The 26,082-nt window shown below is 36.8% G+C and overlaps 1 protein-coding gene across 1 annotated transcript; it reads right to left on the bottom strand.

The window, feature by feature from the left end:
* Nucleotides 1-4,002: 4,002 nt before the first annotated feature.
* LOC130584441 (mucin-5AC-like) lies at nucleotides 4,003-24,452 on the bottom strand. The gene is made up of 28 exons (XM_057384415.1): nucleotides 24,380-24,452; nucleotides 22,398-22,469; nucleotides 21,438-21,497; nucleotides 20,180-20,441; nucleotides 18,996-19,110; nucleotides 18,489-18,579; nucleotides 17,976-18,088; nucleotides 17,264-17,480; nucleotides 16,801-16,926; nucleotides 15,626-15,743; nucleotides 14,724-14,862; nucleotides 14,096-14,206; nucleotides 13,628-13,697; nucleotides 12,743-12,880; nucleotides 12,494-12,658; nucleotides 11,662-11,756; nucleotides 10,535-10,661; nucleotides 9,723-9,978; nucleotides 9,072-9,121; nucleotides 8,372-8,472; nucleotides 8,092-8,243; nucleotides 7,435-7,573; nucleotides 7,224-7,337; nucleotides 6,738-6,917; nucleotides 5,967-6,206; nucleotides 5,230-5,386; nucleotides 4,484-4,612; nucleotides 4,003-4,158 (listed from the first exon to the last, which is right to left on the bottom strand). Exons 1-28 carry the CDS (start codon nucleotides 24,450-24,452, stop codon nucleotides 4,013-4,015), a joined length of 3,756 nt encoding a protein of 1,251 aa, XP_057240398.1. The 3' UTR covers nucleotides 4,003-4,012.
* Between the last annotated feature and the right edge of the window lie 1,630 nt (nucleotides 24,453-26,082).

Here is a 26,082-nt window from a genome sequence, read left to right as displayed (position 1 = left end):
GCGGCGCGGATGTGCTGGTAGGTTTCAAAGTCTCCCTGGTTGGGTCCTGAGGAGGGGAAGTCGACGTCGAACCACTCGCTCCAGGTGCACACTTCCGGTTCACAGACTGTTGTGTTGGGGATGTTTGTCGAGGTGGTGGAATATAATGTTGATGTGGTTATGACTTTTGTAGGAGTTGTTCCTTCTTGGGTTTGCGTAGTTGGTTTTGTTGTTATTCTWGTGTGAATGTAATCTGTTATTGGTGTACGTGTTGATGTAGTTGTTGTCCAGTGTTTTGTTTGTAAATGTGGAGTCGTTGTCACTTCCTTTGACGATGTACTTKCTGTGGTTGGTTGTGTTGTATTTTCACAAAGTATTGGTATATTTATGCAGCATTTAAATCTTAATTCATAATTGTAGCAGATGGGTGGCAGTTGATCTTTGTTGTAACATTTCAAACCTTCCTCTGTGTTACAGGTTATATGTTGCTCCAGTAGAGGATATGGGGTATTAGGGAACCTCACTGCTCTACATTCCACTTCCTTTCTATTTTCACAGACTTGGTATCCATTTCTTTTAATATTTTGAATGGTATCAAAATCTCCATCATTGTAATCTGACCCTGGATAACTAACATCATACCATCTTGACCAGTAACATTCTTCTTTAAAACAAATGGGAGTTGTTGAAGGAGATGTGGTGATTGGTGTTGTTTTGGTTGTCGTTGTTTCTTCTGTAGTTGAATGTGTGAACGTTGTACTTTCAGAAGTTGTAGAATATGGTGCTTCAGTAGATGTTGATGTTTCTGYTGGAGTTGTAACTGGGGTTGATGTGCTGAAAGGTGTTGTGGAAGAGCATGGTACATAAACACAGCATAAGATTCTGATTTGATAATTGTTGCACATGGTTGAAATTTGATCCTTGTTGTAACATACAAGCCCTTTGGTTGTACTGCATTCTACTTTTTGGCCAAGGTCTTTCAGTGGTATATCAGGGAACTTCTCTGCTCTGCATTCAACAGCCCTTGGGGCTTTACAGACTTCATAACCTTTTGCTCGTAAATCATCGAAGGTTTCGAAATCTCCCCCATCGTAGCCAGGGGTTTGTAGACTCCCGTCATACCATTCTGACCATTTACAGACTTCATGAACACATACTGATGTAGTTGGTGCCACTGTGAAGGAGAAAAGGAAGAGACCATGAAATTGAGTATAAATTCCTGTAGATACTATCTTTTTTATTCTTTTAAATGGGCTGACAATTTTCCYAAAATCATTTTTCTTGCATTGTGCTCCATTTATTATAATGCATCCATTATTATAATTTAATATGTTTCAGAACAGAAAATCCATCACCCAGCACTTTAATGTACTGATGTTACTGGAACTGTCACTTCCCAAAAGAATACTGATTATGTGTTTCAAGATGCTGAAATAAGGCTCAGGTCTAATTTATACACTCTGGATAAAAAAACAAATCTCATTTGTTTTGCATTTGGTTCAGTGTATTTGCTTTGGTTGTATCTTGCTTTACTATATCCTAGTCCCTCCACAATGTATTGAAATCAGTGTAAAAATAGTGTTTAGTGTATCTGTCAAGATCCATAGCTTCTTTCTTCTTCCAAATCACTTAACTCTTCACACTGCATTGTCTTTGCTCCTCGACTTCAAATAAATGTTGTTAATGCAATATTAGGGTTCCTAGACTTTGTATTTTAGCTCTGATCTTAAGAAACCATTTATTGGTTGGAGATATTTTGCAGGTGAATTCTCATTATGAAATAGTTGGAAAATAACTACTGCATTCCAGCAATGCTGATATTTTCTGTGATTTCAAAACTTATATATTTTGTACTGAATACTGATTTCATAAAAAACATATGCCCAGAGTAACTAGACATTCTCTGAAGGTTGCTGTACAGGAATTCTAAAAATGAAAATCTCATCAGCTCAATGCACATATCTGAGCAATCCTCTTAGTATTGTAAAATAATATAGATACAATAAATATATATTAAATATATATAAGTACCATAAACCCTACCCGGAATTAAACAGAATAATCATTCTGTTAATTAACAAGAAAAATACTCAGTTACTCACTCAGTGAACATTATTCCAGGTATAGAAATGCTTACACTTACATAATAAACTTGATACTTTTAAAAATCATTCATTATGAAGGTAAGTAAAAAATTGCTGTCAAGTCATTGTGCAGTGGTTTCTCTTTTGGTGATTGAGAAGTGATTTTATTTTCTATGCTTATATCTTTGCATTAATTTGGTTACCAAATACTGACTGAAACCAAATGCTAATAATAAATTATATGTGCTGTCATTTATTTTGTGGGTGTATTAATTTGTTTATGTGAAGAGTGTGGGTGTAGCTATATTTTGCTCCCTAATCAAGAGAATACACTCTTATGGGCTACAAAGGATGTACCTGTGGAAGTAGTGGTAGATGGTGTAGAGTTGAAGTGAAATGTCGTTGCTGTCGTGGGTGACGTTGAGATTGGACATTCATAGATAATTCTTTGAAGCGTTCCATTGGGACCACAGGTTGCAACAATACACCCTCCTGTGCCATCTGTAGTGTTGTACACCACATCTTTGTAGTTGTATTTCTGCCCCTCGTAAATGCAGATACATTCTGTAGATCAAAACAGGATGTTATTCATTGCTATCTGAAACGGAGCACCTTAAATGTGTCATTTTCATATAAAAATGACTTAGTCAACATACCATGTTCATCATATCTGCATTTTTTGCCATGAATTGTGCATTCACTGAAAAAGAGAAAAAAACAAGATTAGGAATGTGAACATATTGGTTTGTGACATCACTTTTTTGTTTCAAATTATCTTCTGTCTGTCCTTTGCTATTCATTGTGTGTTTAAATGTATATCTTCTCTGAGCCAAATATTCAGTTCTGCTGTACAAATTCAGGCTAGGTATTGTCACATAGTTCTCAGGCAGGAAAGGTAGCTCTTCTATGAGCCAGCATATGAAGCATACATCATCCTTATCATGCTTTTGAGAAAAGGGCACAGATGTGAGGAGGGGGGACCTGAAATGTTCTTCTCTCTCCAGTAGGTCTMCTTATTTTTTTGAAGGGAAAGTACAGTACAATTATCATTTACATTTAAAAGGATATATGTAAAAGATCACGGTCGTAGACATTGAATGTGATCTACACAGTCAATTTCCATAGAGTTCTAAAATATGCAAGAAGAATTCTGATTTTAAGGGCAATTTATCTATTATCTATTAAGCACTGAATCTTGATGTATTTATTTACTAATAATAAATAGGAACTAATAAGCATCTCTACATTGAATAAATAAAAATACAGATTTGTACTTAATGGGTTAAGTTTAGTGTTGTTAATGGCCTAGAGATGTATACAAAGGTGACTATGAAGTGCAAAACCTGTCAAGGAACTTGGTTCAGCTCAAATAGACTTTGGCTTAAGGTTTTTGCTATTCAGATCACACTGCTTACCATATTTCGGTGCAACTACTTTAAAGGTATTTAAGACAACTGCTTCACAGCTGGTTCTGCTAACTCTGTACTATTTTRCAGAAGACGTAGCAGCACGTGTAGTGTGTAATGTGCGAGAATATGCGCTGACAGTTGCAACTATGCAAGTACCAGTGCAATAAGAGAAACAAGCTCAAAACAATGTAGATGAGTTGTCTGCTGACTTCTAAAGAATTTCACATGATGAGCTTAGGTGTATCTTATTAAAAATTCTTAGACTATTCCCTAACTAATATTAATTTGTTTTTACTTCATTTAATAATGATGATAATAACTTAAAAGTACTTTAATAAATAAACAAAATAAGTAGTAAATTAATCTCTTGATGATAAAATGCTTCACCATGTTATCATTTAATTTCCTGGGAAGGGAAGAAAATTTGATATTGTTCATCAGCCTCTGATTGGCCTAGTTCCCCTTGGTAAACAACACATTTAATGTTTGATTAATTATGTTCCACATATTTAAACTCAGTTTCTAAATTATTTTSTAATCCTACCATGATTGACAATTCTGCTTTGCAGGCATCTCCATTCCCGGTTTGTAATTTTTTCCATCTTCATAACAACCACAATTAGAAACACAAGTCATGGTTTCTTCATCAAAATAGGGCTTATTCTTTGGACAGTTTGGATAGCAGCCTGTGATGAAAAGAGAGTCAAGCTGACACTAGGCCTTTCATAACTGTAAGTAACTATACATTCATATCTGTTTTTTCCAAAATGTCCCATACGGTAAGTGAAATTTCAGACCCTCTTACTGCTGTTCCTTTGATTGCATATTATGTTTTGGAGCATTTTGGGCTCATCTTCACTCCAAGTACATAATCCATTAGGGAATACAATACTAATTAAAAAATCTCTTATTTCTACAACAAACATGCCATACTGTGAGTAATAAAAATTTTGCTCATCATACTGCATTTTCACCTTTCAAGTAGAATGAGATATGCATAACTATGTTTACCTTCCAAACCTCTCATCTCATGGAGGCATTTCCCACTTGGATTATTGCACGTCTTCATACAAGGGGCTCCACATGGCTTGTAGTGCCACTCACATTCCCCTTGTGGATTGTAGTAATCACAGAACAGAGCTGAAAGAAGAAATGCCAGAAAAATATCTTTGATATTTTAGCTCTATACTATTTCAGTTTTGCTAGGTAGAAATCCAATGGGATCAGCATAATCACATWGGTGATGAACAATACATTGTGTTAGTGTTAATACAGTACAATTTTTATATTTCTAAAATCTTTTGATACCAACAAATATATATACATWGTAGAACAGAGTTACACATTAAACATGAAAAATCAATTGATTGAATCACTGACGTAGTGTGCCCCATATTTATTTACATGGAGCCTGATGTAGACAGGTGGCAGTGTAATAAAATATCATATTTCACCAGTTGTATATCATGATTGTCAAGCGAATTAGACACTAATCACACTGCTTATAAAGCTATTACCTGCGGTTTCATTTTGCTAAGATAGACTGTTTTCCAATGATTTATCCAACTGCTTTGCTATGGTTTTTAGGTGTTTGGTTTTTTGGGGGAGGGGGTTTTCTTTGTTTTTTAAGCATACAGCTGTGCCCCTTAGAAGTACAATTTTATCCTTCTTTTCTTGTTCTACTTGGTTTTTCCTTTTTCCCCCTTCTTTTTTCTTTCCCTCTGGGYCCCTTAAAAAATTAGTGGGTTGAAACTCACGACAAATGGATGGGGTTCTCCATGATATGCAAATGTCCAGCTCATTACATGCTTGAGCATAGGCAGCTACTGCTGTGCAGAAACATTCACAGTCTCCTCCAGTGTCACAGGCACAAGCATCATCCACACATGCTTGGTAATATTCATTTGGCTCAACCTGTTGATGAAAATGTTTAAGTTTTCATGCCCTTGTCCTCTTGGCACTATCCTAAAATAGCTGAGTAAGATATCAAACTCACAGCTCTGTATGTGAGCAAGCTAAGAAAGGAAGAAACCATGAGAATGCTTTGAAAAATCAAGAGGAAAATGTAGAATAGAGCTATTGCTATTAAGTTATAATATTAAGGACTGTTGCATGGTGAAGTTCCAGTTGCAGAATACTGGTAATTACTACAAGCTAGCACACAGTCATATGTGTCAGGTCGTTGTTATTTATGTTAGTAGAAAATAATGCCATAAGAAACTAAGCATATTTTGAGATTGATCTATTGTTGTTTGTTCTATTAAAAACAAACAAACAAAAATCCAAACCAACTAACACTATCAATTTCTTTAGTGTACTTGTTCAAGACAAAAACTGAGAAAATGAAAGTGAAAATATTTCTATGCAACTTTGTCTAACATACATTTTGTCGTGCTTGACAAAGTGATTTCAGAGTATTTTTTTAATTTAATCTCACATAGAAATTGATGTAATCATCTCACCAAGAATTTAAGACTAAATTTTTTTGTCATACCTGTGAGTGACACTTTGCAAACACTTCACTGGTAATGATACTGCATTGTTTCTGTGCCCAGGCTTTCCTGTAGGGGTTTGCAGTGCATGGATCCTGCGTCCGATTGGCATTTGGGCAACTAGAAGACACTTTCCAGCTATTGGCAAACTCCAGCACATTTCCTACCACAGACTGACTGCGAGTAGTGAAGTCATTATTTCCATTGCCATCATAGTTTCCACAAAGTCCACAGACACGTCCCTGCATCAGGATAAACAAAAAAATTGACAAAGATCAGTAAGGTATACTTCCTTAGTATCTGTGAGTAGCAGACCTCAGAATGAATCTTGTGTAATCATCTTATTTGAGATTATTTATGCCTCTTCAGTAACAGTGTTGGGTATTTCCATAAAATGCTTTCCATGAGGAAATGTGTCAAACTTGTTAGGAAGAATGAATATGAGAACAGGAAGCAGAGTAGACTCATGGGTTTTGTTCTTAGTACTGAGCTACTTAGTTTTAGCTGATCCTGAATATATCTCATCAGTGAGGATTTTTCATGAAGAAAGCTACTGATAAAGTTGCTGTTATGCCATTGTTGAATAACATAATTTAAAGAAAATGTGTAGTACACAATTTAAGTCAGCACAACAAGGATAATATTATGCAATTTCTGTTCTTTTGGTTACAGTCTTCTGGTTTACTGCCTAAATTTCCACCYTCTTTCTTTAGGAGATAGTATGAATCTGTTTAGGAATTGATTTTATTAATTTTTTCACTTTTAAAGTATACCTGAAAGCTGGGACTAAGTTTGATGAAAATACTGGTTTTCTTGTCCCACATGAGTATCAGACCGACAGTAGTGTCAACCACCTGGTAGATGCCCATGGARCGGATTTGGAATGGCATTTTTCCTCCAGGTGTCCTCTGGATGACATCAGAGTGTCCATCACTGAGTACCAGCTCATAGTTCTAAGACAGGAGAAGAAAAAGAGGCCAATTTAAAAAGTCACTTACTTTGTAAAGTTTTATATATTGACAGTAACTTCTTGAAATAATAATAATATTATTATCAAAAAGATCCTATTCAACAACCTCATGTTAAGAAAGTTCTCTGTGGATTTCCCTCCTTTGCTTTCTAGAGCAGAGAGAAGAATAATTAGCAGTGAGAAAAGAAGTCTAGTGACATTTCCCTTATCTTGGAGGCCATTTCTGCTATGCAGTCTGTCTGGGACAGCTTGCTCCATCATTCTGGCACAACTTAAATAAAATACTTACCCCCAGGAAAACTTTAATAGACTTAGAGCAGGTAGTTCCTGTAGTGCCACATGGAATGTTCTCAGTGATGACTCTGAAGGTTCCCTGATTCATAGCTTGTTGACCACAGTAGTTCTGAAATAGGGGAATGATTTTCACTGTTAACTATGTTACATGTTCCTAAGTAAAATGCAGGGTACTTAGAGAAAAAATCTAGGCAGGACTCTGTTACCTGGACCAAAACATATTCACAGTCTCCTTCAAAATCAAAGCGTTTGCCATCAAAGGTGGTATAATGCCCATCTCCATAAACAGAGCACGTTTCCAGGCAGGGTTCTTCAGAGCATTGCCATTTTCTGTTTCTACATGTGCTACACAAGACAAAAAGCATTCCAAATGTAAAAACTAGGCATACACACAATAAAACTGTAGGTACATTTCTGCAATTTAAAATGTATTAAGAATCTAATGAAAAAATTAGGTTTGCTTATTCTCAAAAGTGCAACATAGCTCAGGAAAGCCTGGTTAAATCCAAATCTATGTTACTTAAGGATGTAATGAATCATTTGGATTAGAGAACACCAAGTCTTTCACATTTACTGATCCTGTTGCATGTATTGAAATATAAGGATTTCCTGAGAAGAAAAGGATTTCTTGACTTGAATGAATGTGACAGCATCAAACCCATGGTGTTTTTCTCACCACTTGAAATTTCTGGGCTGTGAGAAAAATAGACAGAGCTTGCTTTTTAGGCAGTAAAGGGATCATCTTGTGTAGGATTCCTTCCTAGAAATCTTGATACTTCTAGAGTGTACTTATGTTATTTGCCTGGAGCTTAAACTRTTCTATTGTAGATGCTCCAAAATACTATTTTTCAATATGCTCTTACCAGTTGTTACAGCCAACTCTGATTGATTCTCCTGGACTGTAGGAATTGCCATTGTGGATACATGGACAGTCTTCTGGAGCTATACAGCCACCTTTGCCATCCAACACTTGATTGTGAGGACATACACAGCCAGAGACACAGTGAATTTTGTACTGTAAGGACCACAAAGAAAACGTGTCTTGAAACATTTCCCTACTGGAAGAGTCCAGCTGCAGCTGGTAATTGTAAAAGGGATCTTGATTAATGCGCTTTCAATTAGCTATAAAGAGTCTGTACTTACACATTCCATATCTAGAGTCTGACAGCTCTTCTGGCATCCTGCTCCTACTTCATTTGCAGTGACATTGTCACAGTCAACATAAACCATGGGAGGCACACAGACTGAAAGAGAGAAAAGCCATGACAAATGTGATATCAACCATGCATTTKTATCTTTGTGTTTCCAAGAAAAAAAATTGAAATACTCTTGTGTGAGTTATGTGTACCTTAATATAATATGTGTAGCAAGACGTGTAGCAAGTATTCACCTGTTTTTTATGCCTATGTTTGGACTTCTCAACGAAATTAATTTTTAGCTAGCTTCATTAAATGCTTCCTTTCAGAAAAATAAAACAAAACAAGGTAACAAAGATCCTGGTTTACCTGTGTGAGGTTTTTTGGGGGGGATTTTTTAGTTGGCTTGGGGCTTTTTGGCTTTTACATTTTAATTAAAATGTGAATAGTTTTGCCCTCACATTGAGTGAGGTGACCAAGTATGCTTCTACCCTGSGTAACCCAGGGGGTTATAATTGGTTTCAGCCTTCTGAAAGGCAAGACAGTGTTTCTTTATATTTTGAGAATGTCCTCTACATTATAGAAGTCCTCAGTTCATTTTCTTGGTTGATTTCAGACTTGTAGAATTATTATGACAAGAGAAGAAAGAACTGAAAAGGGTGAAGATGGAAATGGAGAATTAAAGTAAATCTTAAATGACATGTTACCTGGTTCAGGTTTCTCTCCAATGCAGCTCAGCTTTCCATAGGCACAAGTACTATAAAAACAAGGGAAGGGATATTTTTAAACGTTTTCTAGTTAAGTTTCAGCCTGAAAAAATACTGTGTGATAAAATGTKTCCTTTATGGAATAGTTTGTACATTTCAAAAATGCTAATATTTTATACTAGAATAGAACAAAATAAAAGTAGATTCTATATAAATAAATGTTTGTTCTATTTGCCTGGTTTTAAGCTGTCATTTAGAACAGTTCAGAATCTAATCATAATGGGAATAATCTGTAATAGTATTATCAGGCACCTTTCACCATGGAACAAGTCTTTTACAGTCATGGATAAGAAAAGTATGTGTGGAGGTGAGGGAGAAGGGGAGGCAGAGAGAAAGGGACAGGGTGGGAGTTGGACTGTTTGCAAAAGCTGAGCCATCACAGGTTTGTTTGCTGAAATCCTCTAATTGTTTATGTACAATCATCCAAACATGGGTAGTCCTAAGAATTCTTTTTAAATCTGATTTTTTAATTGAAATTACTAGGGATAGAAACCCATTTGATTTGGTTAGGATTCATTATATATATATATATGTTTTCATGATTGTAAGGGAAAAAAAAAAAGAAAAAATTGGATATAGGCAATCTCTTACCAGACAACACCATTATCATGAACAACTTCTCCAGAAGACAGAGGCATTCCTTTGTAGTAACAAGGACAGCTAGAAGCAGGTACACATTTGCCACTCTCATCCATGTAGGTTCCATTTATGCAGGTGCAGCCATCAACTGGGACAAACTTGATGTTGCATGTGACATCAGGCTCACTCAGAGACCGGCAGGTGGGTTGGCAGGARTCGACATTGTAGGTGTACTTCAAGGACTTTGGACACAAGGTGGTGTATTTTGCTTGAGAGTAAAAATGTGAGTTACATTTATAGTTCATTCAAGAATGATTATAGGTATAAATAAAGTGAAGTATATATGACAAACATGGCATTGTATGTACACATGTTTTACTGATATCCCAGTAGTGTAATTTTTYTTTAACTGTTAGAGCAAAATTTTTCCCTATAAATGTGTCACAAATGTTTTGTCCAAGTTAAAAAAAAAGAACTAAGTTCAATTATATGAAGGCATAGTGTGTTTCCTCCTCATGGCTATTTTTATGCTTTTTGTCAAAATAAATTGAGAAACACCCTACTTATTTATTCCTATTGCAAGGGTATTGCTCTCTGTGTCACTTCTGCTGGTTTTGAGCAAGTAATCTAATGAAGCCTCTTTTTAATATTTTTCCCAACTGACTGTTTTTCTTTTATGGTATTCCTGTCCTCCTCGGCTTCTCGAAAGTTAATGCTGTAGTTAAACCCCAGTTTAACACTATTTACTGTGGGAATCCCCAAGAACTACTGTGCTGGGCCTTCTGGGTGATCATTTTCAAAAGGCAGAGGGATGTAAAACTTACTGCAAGCTTTGTCCCTCCATCCGGTGAGGAGAACTCCTTTCGCAGCACAGGCTCTGACATAGCTGGAAAGGGCAGCACACATGCAGTCCTCACTCTTCTCACAGTTACACGTGTCAAACATACAGTTCTAAGAACAGAGGATGACATATGATTATCAGATTGTCATGTCAACGTCACAGTACTCTGCATTTTCTAGGAGTGTTATGTACATTAGAGGTTAAAATGAGTGTAATCTGCATATGTAAGCAAATATATGCCTGACTTTCACTGAGCTCTTTCAAAAAAGACTATTTATGTGAAAAAAAAGAGTAATTTGAGGTCTGCTATTTTAAACTATTTTTTCTTTTTCATATTTTTWAAGATTTTTTTCCAGGTGTTGGTGCTTTTCCAACTACTTCCAGTTTGTTGCCACTGTACCAAATATATTTAGATTGRAAGGAGGTTATTCGATGCCACCCAGATTTTGGAGTTTATGCTTAAGAGCCTGGGCTCTCTGCAGCAGAGGAACAAAGAAAACAAGAAGTTATTTGATATTGTTTCTATGCTGGGCAGGGATACTATAATACTTTGATTCCAGAAGATGTTTATTGAACATAATCTTGCAAATTTCCAGTAACAGGAATGTTTTGCAAGGTACTCAGAGACTCTGTTACAAAGCTTCATCACTCTGAATTCCCGGAACAATTTAATTCGCATCTTACCTAAATCTTTGCTGCTTTTTACACACACTGCTTGCCTTGTCTTTGCATGTATGCAAAAGCCTTCTGAGAGCAATTCAGAGGAATTAAATTATCAGTTAAGACTTTTACTAAAGCTTTCACTATTTATCTCAGGAAGGACAATTTTTGTTCTTTGACAGGGAATCCAAAATCGCAACTTAATTTCTAAGTTTGACCCAAAAATAGGTGCAAGAGGAATACATCTGTAAGTTTATCCTCCAGGGAATGGACAGAAAGGTAGCTTTATGAGGGAGTACATTTCATGTTGTGTAGGTAAGAATGAACACTTGTCTTGAAAAGAGCTATCCTGAGTGCATCTCCTCATAATTGGCAAGTTGTTCTCTCAGGTGTTGGTATCAGAAATCAGAGTCTTTTTCTCTTAAATGGGATAGAGTTAGAGACARATACCTTCTGGTAAACTTCTGGATTCACTGTTGAGTGACATTCAGCAAAAGGTCCCATGGTATCAGAGAGCAGTCCACACCAGTGCTGAGCATACTGGTCTGTGAATTAAAACACAGTAAGGATTTCTATTGTGCTTCATTTTCAAAACTCTTGTGTCAATGTAACTATACCTCCTGCAGGGAAGTTACAGAAACTTAACTCTACAATATAATTAAGCTCTGCGTTTGCTGAAGCACAGCCTTTCACTTCCTCTAGACAGAAGTAGGAATTCTTCATAAATGGAATGTTCTCTGATTCATGATAATTGCCACAGAATAAATAGATAAATAATATCCTTGTTGATTTTTAAAAAAGAAGGTTCACATTGTAAATGAAAAGTACGCTAGCACATCTCAGAAAACAGAAGAGCAGTTTGTGAATACTCAAAAATTATATATTTTKTTGGCTGAAATAGAGCTGGAATGCTTTGAACCTCTGAGCTGTAAGTCTGGTTCTCAGTTTAATAGTGGGACCACAGCCTTCAGTGGGGCCATGCACAGCTCTTTTTCCTATATGACAGTCAGGCCTTCCCACAGATGAATCCCCAACATGCTGTATGGTTCCAGTTTCCCTTAAGTAAGTTTACTTGCTGTCTTGATCCAAAGAAATATTTCTGAGGATCCAAGATATTTTCCTAGTTATTGTTACTTGAAGACTTCCAGCATCAACTGAGGAATATTGTGTGTGTGTCTGTGCAAATAGTTCTGTTCTGTTATTTTGGCTAAGTGCTTGGTGTTTGATCAGCTTATTCCTTCTTTTCATCTTGAAGGAGARTACAAGAGGTTACTGAGCTTACCATTTTGTATGCTGACTGTACAGGGGTCCTCAAAGGTATTTTTGGCATCAGGACAATCAGCCCGAGTTTTCCAAGTATTGCCAAAGGCAGCTGAAGTGCCCTCTATCACACCACTGGTGGTTTTGAAATCATCGCTCTGTATGTCATTGAAGGTTCCACAGAGACCTAGAAGGAAGMACATGGTCTGTGCAAGTCTCTTCCAGGATGGCAGGTACTGGTGAAGGCACATGTTATGACAAGGTCACTTACCACAGGTCTGCCCTTTATATGATGGGTCTAAGTCTATAAAAACTTGCATTGAAGGCACAAGTTGAACCTGTAGCTGAAGGCCAAAAGTTGTTTGCAGAACCACGAAGAAAGATGAAGGCCTGAAGATGGTGACGTTTGCTAGGGATTTAAGAATTGATAGTTCTAATTTCAGACAAGATGAGCAGGTGAAATTATTTTTCATTATACAGAGGAATTCTACAGCTGTGTTTGATATGATCCTAATTTCTGAAGAACTGGGGGAAAATGATCCTTATGTTACAAATCCAGCACCAAAACAGTCTTACCTAAACACCTAAACAACAAATACATACAAAACCTCCACTTTCTATCAGGTATTTTAAATTGAGGGAAGAGCACACACTTTTGTTATTTAAAAGGTTGGCTTTGTTTGATGAATGTACTGYAACACTGTTTAATTGAAGACTTCTGTCCTTTCATTGTTTGCTTTGTGTTCAGGTGAAATAATGTTTGAGAAGAACTGGCTTGTGGGAAACTTCTGTGATAAGTGTGTTTCAAGGAAAAGGACAGGGGGAGCACAGGGAACTAAATGACTTAACATATTGGAGACCAGTGTCAGTATTTTTCTTTCCTCTCTTATAGCAATGTTTGGATCTGAAAGTATGCAATAACACTATTTGCTTGAACTAATTAGATATTGTTAAATTAAAAACATMATTTTGCTAAAATTATTAGTATTGAATAGGCAAACCCTATTACATAAAAATGGGAGATGGTGCTTCTACTGCAGTACTCTGGGTTTGCTGCAGTGTAACCAGAAGTAGGATTTGGCTTTAGCTTAACTCAAGTAATAACATGCAAAAGTAGAAATGAGAACTATGACAGCAGTTTTTCAAAGGAACTCACCTGCTGAGAATGGCAGCTGTGTGTAGATCATGTTCACAAATACACTTCCAGAAGGCTGGATCACAATGTTCTGTCCACAAGAAAAGGCAATTATTATCAAGCAGATAAGTAAAATACTTTCCAAATGTTTTTTATCTAATACCGTTCAAGATAAAGAGGGGGGAAAAAAGGAGCGAGACTATGATGGTGTTCTGATTCCTGTACTATTTCTTTAATCTTTATTACTGTGGTCTAYTGACTGTCCAAGAAAGCAAAAACCAGAAGTTATCTAAATAACAGAAAGCTACGAGGATCTTGTCTTCTAATGTGCTTACTTTATTMTTAATTTTTCTTTTAATAATGTTCAAATGAGATAAAACCAAAAAGTCAGCACAGATTTCTTGTCTGTACTGTTATGTGTCATTGGCCTTGTCTATTAATCTAAGAGAATGTTCCTCTCAATGTCAGGWGTCTCCACTTGCTGCTCACCGTTTGTCCTCCGTTTAGGCTAATGGCTACACCCTTGAGGCATGTCTCGGTGTCAGTCAGGCCACACTTGTGGATATCCCCCAACACTGTGAATTCGTTGCTGTCACAGAGCTTGAAGAAAACAAAAGATATTGTTAAAAGRTTTGCTGCATTGAAATATTGTTATCTCAAAAAGATTCACACTCAGATGGAATTCTTAGTAAAGTAAGTAGTTTAAAAWATTGTTTATTTAATTTTTCTTGCTCATAGGATTTGCATAAATGTCTAGAGTGACCAAATAAGCTGACATTCATGCAGTCTGCACACTGGGAAATATACACTGATTCTGTCATTTAGTTTACCTTAGTCATCCAGTAAAAACAAACAATTAAAATACCCAGGATAATGAAATCTAACATAAAAGTTCAGTGCAAGCCTTAAAACAATGATCAAAGAACACAAATACCACAATATTATTTAGTATAACCTTAACAGAAAAGCCCCTGAAATCCATTTAGGGAGGGTAACCCTCAATCCATGTTAACCCTCTAACATTCAGAAAACAGATGTGATTGCCAATAGTTTTCATTAAACAACATTATTATAATAAAACCACTTTTCTTTAGCAAGGATTGTGACTCATTTTTACCTTGGTCAGGACATAACTACAGTCTCCAAAGAAGGAATAGTGTTTCTCATCAAACGTTGAAATGTGGGAACCTCCTTCAACACTGCAAGTCCCAGGGCATGACTGAGTGACACAAGACCATTCACCWCCAACACAGGTACTGAAATGAAGAAGGCATTCAGGAACATTGGTAATGCAGTGTAAATGAAGACAAAAAAAAGACAGTAAGGGCAGATGAGGCCTTTATTTTCCTCTTGAAACACTGATCATGTTGCCAAAGAAACCAGTATTGCTTTGAAATCTCAGATATGGGGCAGGCACATTTGTATCAGTGATAATTTTCTATATATATTGCTGCTCACTTTCAGTCTTTGGCCAGAATTCATTCCTGGTAAACTTGTCATCTACATCAAATATGTTAAGTATTTCTTTAATTAAATAAATAGATAGGTACATTTGCATGCACTTATGTAGTAATACGTCTGTAATTATGGGGATATTTAAAAAAATATTATATATTTGCCGGTCATGCCTCTCAAATGTGATCTCCCACTCTTCTAAATCCAACATGMCCTTAAATGTCATGTCCTCCATAGTATTTATATGAGCATCTTAGCATTACATAGTAGTGCTGCAAAGGCTGTAAAACTAATTCACATTTTTAAACACCTCTGGTATTTGACTTGGATTATCTTCCTTCATTGGTAGGTCTTGAAATCAAAGCACCTATTCAAAAACTGAATTTTTTTCCAAATTTGAAGGGCAAACACACATGAAAATATCCTCTAGAAGAGTGTAATCATGGAACTTCAATTGGTAAGTAGGTCCTTATTACTYCTTGAAGGGCAAATTAGAATTTTTTCCCCTCTTTTCAAAATATCCAGCTACTGCAAAAAAAAAAAAAGTGTGAGAAAGTATGTTACCATGATCTGCATTTAGATGAGAAGGAGGCACCAGGAGCATAAGTTTCACCTTGATAGGTACAGTGGCATTCTCTACGAGGAATGCAGCCAGCACCATTAACGTCATCAAATACCATTCCTAGGAAAAGAAAGTGTCTATTACTGATTCTGTGCACTGCAGAACCTGCCTTTGAACACATAGCTAGCAGATGGCCTGAGAATATGGCTCATTTCTTCAGTATTTTAAAATAATTTGATGCAATGTAGAGATAGAAAGACTCCAATGGAATATAGCCCTTCAAAAATCTTAATGTGATCAAAAGGGACCTTTAGGAAAATACCTGTCTTTTATGGACTCCATCAGAATGGAATTAGGATTAAAACTATTATGCAATAAGGTAGAATAGATGAACCATTTGTAAGACTGCCCAGGGACACRTTTGTACTGTAAATATTTTTATGCCCAGAGACAGAGGACTGTCTTAGAGAGATCAATGCTACTACACAAACAAGCGATGGTGAGCTCTGTAAGCATGGGGATGGGCAGAGCAGCTGCCAGGGGTGAAAATCCTATGATACACAGTCACTCTCAACAGCAAAAAAATTAAGACCCAGAAGTATGCACAAAGAGAACAGATTTATCATATACTGATACTCAGTTCTTGTGTGTAATTCTCTGAAGCATCAGATTTTATTCACTTTTTAGAGCTTTTAGTTCTCTGTCAGCTCCTTGTTGTTTAGACACACAACTCTTTTCAAGCAGTTGGTCATTTGGGAAACCAAATTCAGCTTTGCTARCAGCTGGAGTTGTCATTGTGTGTAAAATCTGGTTAAACATTTCATTCTTCCTGCAAATTGAATCTGATTTCTGAGAATAGAAGACTTCTTGTCTAGGAGCAAATTATCTTATTCTCATCTCAGTAATTATATATATATATATATATATATATATATGTGTGTGTGTGTATATATATATATATATATATATTTGTCCTATGCACATTTGTTGTTTAAATAGACGTACTTAGTAACCTGAATAGAAATAGTGCATCCAGGGGAGAAATGTAGCTGTTATTTCAATGATAGTAACACTGATGATGTGATAAGAATGATACAGAGTTCCAAAGCTGTTAAATGTGAACAGGTAATTATTCTAGGGGGCTTGGCTATGAGAAAAGAGCAGGAAATGAGCTTACCTGGAGGACAGAYGCAGCCATCTGTACAGTGATCTTCACAAAGTGCAGATCGTTCTGGGTTGCTGCACGTGTCGGAGCAGGGAGAACCACACTCATGGTATTGCATGTTGAAGGGACATGATTTGGCTGAAAGTAGAAAGGGTATCTAAAGCTGACTTTTCATTTGAAAGGTTGAGAAAACAGTATTTGCAATTTAGGTTGTTTTGTGTCAAGTATGATGTGTTATCCTGATTCAAGTGGAGGCTCAAACATTTTAGATTTTCTTGTTTATATTGAAAAATCCTTGGTAAGGCMAAATCTTCTAAGCTTCCATATTCCCTAAGTTTTGCATATGATCAGGTTAAGACTGATTTCATGATAATTGCATGCACTTTTAAATTACTGTCTTCTTCAGGATAAGACCTCATGTACTTGAAGATGTGGGTAGTAAGCATAGRTGGAAATCCCTTCCCAAGATACTCACGACACAGTTCTGAGGTTCTCCAGTTCAGGGGCTGTCCACCTGCATGAGCACACTGTCGGGAATACTCAGCAAAGGTATTGCACATGCAGAAGTCTGCCATAGAGCTGTCACAGTGGCACAGATCTTGTATGCAAGTTTCAATGTAGTCCTGAACRTTCACAAGCCTGTTACAACTCGTAAATGCTTTGCTGGTTAATACTGTCTCACAGATAGAAGCCTAGAAAGGAAAAGGGAAGGTAAACAAAGTGTTTACAAAATATTAAACTAATTATTTAAGGCATGTAGGAGAACAAATCAAAGATTCATCTGGTTCAGAAACCCATATAACAGTAGCCATAAGTAGATAGTTAAGGAAAAATCTAACAATAGGGCACAAACACATGGAACTCCTTTGATTAACTCTAGTATCTTCCATATCCTTAGTTACTATCACCTCAGATGACTTCCCAAACACTATAAAATCTCTTTTTATTAAGACATCCTTAGTAATTTTCTCCTTCAGGGAAACATGCAGTTTTCTCATAGAAGGGGAATGCAAATTTTTGGCATTCACTTTAACAAACAATAAAACATAAAATTTAGAATATTTTTCTTTCCAAACCTACATTTGTCATATTCATGTTGTATTTTTCCCCTTCTAAAAAAAWTTTTCTCCAAAGATGGAGAATGTATTTCACAATGAGAAAGCAAATTTAGAGAGAGAGGTACTTACAAATTCTGTTGAGCAGTTCACCAGAGAAGTAGGAGGAATAGGATCATCACACTGCTCTGTGGGTCCATCCATCTTCTGCCTATTACCAAACTGTATAGGAGTCAGTTTTGTTTCTGTAAAAAAACAKTTCAAATATTAGAATAATGCTTACTGAATTTTTCATGAAGATATTTTGTGACGCTACCTACTACAATGTAAACAGCAATTACTAAATAATACTATAACATGAAAGGTAAAAGATGATGAACAGGGTATATAAAGAAGTGGATCCTAATTACTGAAAACAAGGAAAATTTTTTATGTGACAAGTCTTAAAATATCTAACAGTGATCGAAGCAGTCTAATACATCTCAAAGCAGTCTAATATATCTCAAAGCCCTGAATATGCACAACTGACATCACAGAAATACATGAAGTATTTTTAGTTTGCAGTTAATGTGACCCACAACCTGTATTACAGTATTGTAAAGAGGAAAAAAACYACCAATATTTAATAATTTTTTTATTACTTACTTCCTGAAATAAATTCATTGCTGACTGGAATTCCATTGAAATCCCCACAAAGCCCACAAGTTTGATTGGCATATTTCTTATCTAGTTCCACCTAAAAAAAGATGAGGAAGGAGGTTCAGAGAAATGTCAGTCTTGATGGTTAGGAGTATAGCCTATGCAGATGGTGTTGTATGGTAACAAGCTAGGCACCACTGGAAAGACCAAGGATGACCAAGAAAAACTTGCTCTTATTCTAGCCCTGGGTTGTGAATCAGTACTTTGCCAAGTCTGGAATCTGAGGAGTACTTCAGTGTGAGGTAGGAACATTATAATTGGGGATCTATTGATTCAAGGTGAGCTTGGTGGGGAAAAATAGTGAAATTGGGAGAAAACTGGAAGACAAAACAATACACTAAAAATGGACACAAATCCAAAAGTAGCAAACACCTGCCTGGTGGTAATACTGAAAAGGTAAACAGACTATTTTCAAAATACAGACTTTCTGCTGTGTTTTGGATGTTTTCTTACCAGGAGGGCATCGTATCCATTCCAAAGGAAGGTCATCCCCAACTTGGCAGAAACTTTCAAATAATTGTTACTTCTCTCTATGAAGACTCCCATATGGCTGTAGGGGATCTGGACCCTGGGGAAAGATCACTGTAAGTCACCAGGGATAGGGACAGAATATCCATTGAATGACCACAGTTATATCCTTCCTTATTCTCTTTGAGAATTTTGAACATGTGTGTGTGAGTAAATTATAGCAATAATAAACTACAGACTATACAGATTTGTAACATTTTGTTCATTTCTTATGCAATGGCCTCTCGTGCAAATGGATCAGACTTGCTTTCCCTGTTATGCCTTTTGGCTTTTTATGTTCAGGGTGTTTTTCTAGGTAAAATTTTAGAATTTATCTTTGTTTGTATTATTCAAAAAAGTGCTGGGAGGCTCTGTTTTGCATGCAGTATGCTTCAGGATATTGCTATTTACTCCTTAAAGCTTTTGATAATAAAGGGGTAGACTTCAGGCTTTCTGTGACATGAGTACCATTCAGGAAGCTGTACCCAASATAACCTTTAGACTAGCTCACTGTACATAACAGACAACTCACTATGGGATAGCTGCCTAAATATTTACCTGACCTTTTGGGCAGGTTTCACACCCTATGCCAAAGTCAGTGCTACAATTGCTGAATAGATAGCAAGTTTCAGAACAGATAGTTTAAAATTAACTCAGGTACAAGCTGCAGCCGCTGCTTTACTGCATACTGTTGAGTGCAAGGACAAAAGCTGTCAAAAATTCCTCTCAGGGATTCTGCTCCGGTAAAATTAATGGAAAGTAATAACTTCAAGGGTGTAAAAATCCTTGTATAGACCCAATTACGTAAATACACAATTGTATCAGTAGGGCAGCATATTGGATAGCTCATCTGAACAGAACAGGGATAATCTGCAAAAAAATGGTATTTAGCTCACTGTCAAGCCCTCTTTTTTTTTTTTTTTTTTTTTTTTTTTTCGTTACTACCCAGATCTACAATTTTGCCCTATGCATCGATCTTCCGATCAGATCCTTTTTTTTTTTTTTTTTTTTTTTTTTTAAATACTTCAGGAAGGACTTGAGCCCTCCCACTGCTTGAAAGCCATGTGAGATCAGATGAGGGAAAGGGGTGCTTGCTCAAAGAGTCCACTGGGAACAAGATAGGAACATACAATTTGTCGTCGAACAGGACAGAGTCGCGGGTCAGTTCGATCACTATTCCTTCCAGCTTCATGATCACACGGGTGATCACGGTAGCATTTTCCACCATTGCACGCCTGATCTGGATGTTGAAGTCCTCGTAGGCAGACTTGCAATTGGATGCAAAGATGTAATTGCAGACCCCAGGGAAGTAAAAGATGTCCCCGTCAAAGGTCTTGAAGTGGAAGTTGCCCCATGTGCTGCAAACACGGCCATTGTGGAAGGGGTTGCCAGCTGTTCAAAATAAGCAGTAAGACTATTCTGTTATTCTTTGTAATTCCCTCTCTTTAGATGCTTTATCCCTCCTATTTCTTTCACTAGCCTCTGTCCAAAAAGTCCATCTTCTTTTTTCTGTCTTGATATGCTATTTATTTATKATAATTTATTTATTTAGTTCAGTTCCTTTTTGTGTTTTATCAGTTTTGCATAAGGATGTAGTGCCTAGGATTAGAAGAGACCTCTTGGGTCACTAGATCCAGTGCTCTAGTGCGGTGACATCCATGTACTATAAATCCTTTTCTACATGTATGAAGTCCTAAAGTGTTACCATAAAACCACTTTAAAGCTAGTTTAAAACTATCTGATACTTCTGCTAGGGAAGGCCACTCAAACCACAGCCTCTGAATGGCTGAAAAACTTTTGCCTACATCTTCCAAACCATATTCCTGTCCCATGTATGCTTGGTTATTCTTGTGCCAAAATTATACTTCACTTTGAAGGGGTTCCACCTCCCTGCTCCTTCCCCTCCCCATTATAGAAATCTCTTCTTTAGTTTCACTCTTCCTTTCCTCACAGGCATACTCTCCAACCTCCCTGATTATCTTCTCAGTCCCTTTCCACATCTCTTCCACATTTGTGCTCACCCTATTCGAATTGTACCCTATTCCCTAGATAAGGTATCTSGACAGTTTTCAGCACACTAGTTTTCACACACTATTTTCCTCTCTTTGCTGGAAATTACATATAATACTGGAGAAAAACATGTAAAATATGTATGCATGCRTAAATACCTATTTAATGGGGTTTTTTTACAGCTGCATCTTAGAACAATGAGGCAAAGCACTGGATTCACATTTAGATTATCCATGCTATCTGATGAACTAATTTTTTGTTAATTTTTTTTATGATGCTAAAGAATCTTACACAATTTACAGATTTTTTCAGTCACTCCGTGCTCTGTGTCATTAAAAAGAGCACAGATATCTGAGCCATGACATTAGCTTAACTTACCCTTTACTTTCAGTGCGTTTTGTAAAGGTGGAATGATTGTCACTTCTTTAGATTTCAAAGCTGGTAGAAAATACAAAGGAGAAGAGACCAAGTTTAATCTTTTTTAAAGTCCTAAAACACGGATAGAGATTGCCTAGTCTTTTTAGGGATTTATATTTCCTACTACTAGTTACACTCTAGGGCAAAGCTTCTGCAAGGTTTTATTGGTGGTTTTTACACAATATTTTGTGTTCTGTCTTTCTATAAATTTCACTACAGCGAAATTGCAAAAGACTGTAGTACCTTCTCCCATTATTTGTTCAAGACTCCCATCAGATGTTGTGAACTCAAAAGCAGCAGTATGATCCTCAGACCAGTATTCTGATAGTGATGATAACAGCTATTTTTAAATTATTTGCGGCACACATTTTGCAGGACAGACTTAATGCCAATTATTTCAGCCTGTCATCACTGATATACCAGGCATCTTTGGATCCTTCCACCCTTATTTTGCTCTGTCCAGTTATGTGTCATGCATGATCTCGTAGTCCTTAATTATTCTAATGTTTAAAGTAGTTACAGTTTTCTTGTTTTCKTGTGAGTGATGCAGTCATCTTGACACAGTGTAGAAGAATGTKTTTTTTATTACCTACTATCAAGTACCTTGGTGATATGTATGTAAACACACACCTCTTCTGAAAATACACTTTTAGATATAAGTTATGTACCTTTCGTGAAGTTAAAGATTAGATAACTGTATCACATCAGTAGAGCAGATCCAYTGGGCCAGATCTCAGAGGAAGTTCTTAAGCTTAGAGAAGTCAGAGCCAGGCTGAGAATTGTATATATTGTACAGAGAACTTCTCTTTTAACAAGCGTGTGGTATATTTTAGCTAGGAATAAAAATAGTCTAGTAATCTTACTCTTTATCACCTTATTTGGAACAAAACCTTAGAAAGAGATCAGCATAAAAATACTCACGTATTTCTCGATCCGGGAGAGGTATAGAAACATATTTTGACTTTGTTGGTTGTTCATCCCCCTGGGCTTGAACTGCATCAAGAAGAGTAGTAAAGGAAATGTGAATGCGTAATTTTCTTGCGTTCCCTCATATTTTCTCAATTATACCCGATTAAATATGCAACACTCAGTATATCAAGAATCAGCAAAGATACATTTATGTACAGGAAGTCAGAAATGCATCAGGACCTGTGCTACATGTGACCATGATGGCCAAACACCACTCCTTCAGACTTTTCCTTTCCTTTTTAGAATTTTTTTGGGGGGGGGTAATAAATTACTGCAGGGAAGCCATCAAAATCATGCCTGTGGTGATTTGAGGAGGTCCTTATTCTGTCACAATGTACCCCTGGATTCCCTTACAAGCTTTTCAGATAAAGAACCTAAATTTCTTAGGTTTTATGATCACACTGTGCTTTAAGTATCAGTAAAACCTTTTTCTCCTAGATAGATGGCTTTAAAATAGATCCCTTTTGTACAGGAAGAACTCACTTTTGGGTTAGAAGACTGATCTTTGTCAAAACCAAAGTTATTCTCCATTTTATCGTTTCAAGCACTGTTTTTAGAAAGCCACAGAAGGAAAATAATTGGAAAAGCCACACCACACAGAAGGAAATAGGTCTTTCCAATAGATTTGTGCCTGTTGATTTTGACCCAAACAAAGAAACAATTTTTCATTCCATTCCACTGCAGCAATAGAATAGAAACACRTACATTATCTGCAGGGGCCAGAGGGGCTTTTGAGGCTCGGTTTAGTGAGAGTTCATCAGAGAGAAGGTTGACGTGAAGACTATGCCAGTCAGAAAAAACTGAAAGGGCAGGCTCACTCCCTGCTGCACCCCACGAGGGCAGTCCGTGGCTAGGACCACCAGAAGGGCTAAGGCTGAGAGCAGAACTGTAGGGAGATCTGCAAGTCCCCTCCCGGGGAAAGACCTGGGGGTCTGCAGCTGGGGTTAGAGGACATGTGTCCACTTTAAAGTAAGAATCATTTAGTGCTCCTGGACTCCTTCACTGCCCAGCCTCAGAGAGCTTTTTGCTTCTCTCTCCATGCCCTGTGTGGCTGCACTCTGTCTCATGCCATGTGCTTTACAGATCCTGCCTTCCATTGCATGYTGTGCCAATGCTACAGCTAGTCCTGTGACGGGCTATTCTTTGATACTACCACTTCTTAATATAAGTTACTGTGGATTTACCTAGGAGTAGGAAAAATTCGAAATCATACAACAGGATCTGCACTTCAGACCAAAATGCATTTAAAACTACCATTGTTGTTATCTTAAACTTTAAGGGAAGTTATCAGGTGAAAAAAAGAATAATAAAAAGAGCTTAAAGAGATTTGCATCCATCTGTGACTGTTAAGTGCCCTCAGACTATTTAAAGCAGTGCCATTTGTTTTCAGCCCATCACAAACCAGCCTTGTGTGCTAAGCTTTTATGCAGCCTCATAAGCAAGTGCAAATTATTTTTTTAATCTGTCCTCTGATGCTTTTCAAGCAAAACCCATCTCTTTTTTATCAGCTGATAAACACAATCTTTAATAATGCATGCAGACATACTCCTCTCCTGACTTTTTCCTTTCTAGAGGTACCTTTCACCTTTTGGTTTRTTCATTTAGAATTGCTATACCATCTTGAAATGGGTATTAAAAACTAAATGCAAATCTTGAAGCAGTTTTGTAGAAATGTAAGTTCTGAGTTCTGAGGGAGTTCCACTCAATGCAGTGGAGCTGTTCCAAATTTCAACTTGAAAAAAAAATTACAACAGTTTCAAAAGAGTTAATTTCCTCTTCTTAGGAAAGAAAGTATTTTAAGCAGAAAAATAAAATCTTACATGAAGGTAACAGGTTCATTAACTTCACAAAGCCAAGAAAAAAAGTTTCAAACTCCAAAGCAAGTTATAAATTCTTTAAAACAGTAAAAATGCCAAGAAAGTGAATCTTCCTACCTTTGACCTGTATGAAGACAAGGGCTAGTATTGATATCCACAGTGGTATTCGTGTCCCACCACCTTTGCCCATCTTCTGGAAGTCCGGTAGGAACTACCGAACAACCTGCCTCTGAGGAAATACCTGTCTGTTCCCAAGTCTTATATAGTGAGAGAGTAGATTTTGGCTCAGTTCCCAGATTGTTTCACAAGGCTCTTAAAGGTGGGGCTTCAGACATTTTCGTTTTCCTTTGCAGGTATACAGGTAATGAGAGGATGCTCTGACTTTCCCTCAGGTATTTACACTCTAGGAGGAGTCTTCTTTCTACAGGTCTTTTTGACAAAATATCAAGAAGTCAACAAGAAGGAATTTTGCTTAGTCCTGGCCTTCCCAAATTGTTATTTATTGTGGGAAAAATGCAATTTAAGAGACTTCTCAGTGACTTTTGAGCAGGAAGTTGGAGTGAATTACTTCACTTCTTTTCTTTTTTTTTTTATTTTGCTCCTTATGGCAAGTGATGGTAATTAACTTCTCAAAAAAAAACCAAAAAAACAATTAAGTTCCACCTGATACAAATTTTTTTTAATGAGTTGGCACCTGACAATATAGATACTTTTTTTTGTGAAAATGGGGAATCAARTGCTATTTAAGGTCAGTGTTTAGCCCCCTGGCTAGGCACAACACAGGTTTACACAATGAAAATCCATCTGTATTGGGGAGTCAGTGATATGGACCTTTTCTTGAGGGATTCYTCTTCTCATGTGGCAATTTTACTGCTATTTCAGCAGTTTTCCTTCTGAGTAAACATGATTTCACTATTAGAAATTAGCTCGATTCTACCTGTGATTTAAAAGAAAATTCMTTGTGATTTCTAACCCTAGAGATATTAAAAGACTGCTATGTAAGAATATTGTTTGGAATATTCCTTACCTTAGGAAAAATGAGAAGGGGAACAATGCTTTGCAAATATGTTAAAATAGCTATAAATAACTGTTTTAATAGTTAAGGGAATTAACCTTTTATGGTGTTTTACCCTGGGGTGCAGAGAAATACRGTCTTTCTGTAAGAGAACAGATCCCATAATCCCACATGGGTTCAAACACTTCCTGCAAGGAAGAAGGTACTGTGATTTTCTCCATCTTCTTTGGAGTCATAACTGTTTAAAATAGAATGAAGTTTAGACATCAGAGAGGGACATTAGATGAACATTGAAAGAATAGTGAAATACTCATATAGGTTGCCTAAGAAGACTGTCCAATTTCCATCACTAGTGGTTTATAAGGACAGGTTAGTAAACACCTACAACAAATGGTCTAAGTGCTGTTGATAGTGCACTGGGGCAAGGCAATAGACTAAATGTTCACTTGAAATTCTCAAAACCAGGTTTTTTTCTATTATGTTTCATGAAAAATAATAATGGAATCATAGAATCTTAGAATGGTTTGTGTTGGAAGGGACCATGAAGATCAGTCAATTCCAATCCCCCTGTCATGGATGGGGGCACCTTCCACTAGACCAGATTGCTCAGAGCCCCATCCATCCTGGTCTTGGACACTTCCAGGTATGGAGCATCCATAGGATCTCTGGRCAACCKGTTCCAGTGTCTCATTTCCCCCATAGAAAGGAATATCTTCCTATTATCTAATGAAAATCTACTCTCTGTTAGATTTGAGGAAGTAACTTCAACATTAAGAGAGAAATAAAAGGCACCATTTTCCCTAAG

The sequence above is a fragment of the Malurus melanocephalus genome, unplaced genomic scaffold (assembly GCF_030028575.1).
Source record: "Malurus melanocephalus ecotype Western Australia unplaced genomic scaffold, MMel_1.1 scaffold_708, whole genome shotgun sequence".
NCBI classification, from domain to species: Eukaryota; Metazoa; Chordata; class Aves; order Passeriformes; family Maluridae; genus Malurus; species Malurus melanocephalus.
This window is presented reverse-complemented; position numbering and strand designations above follow the sequence as displayed.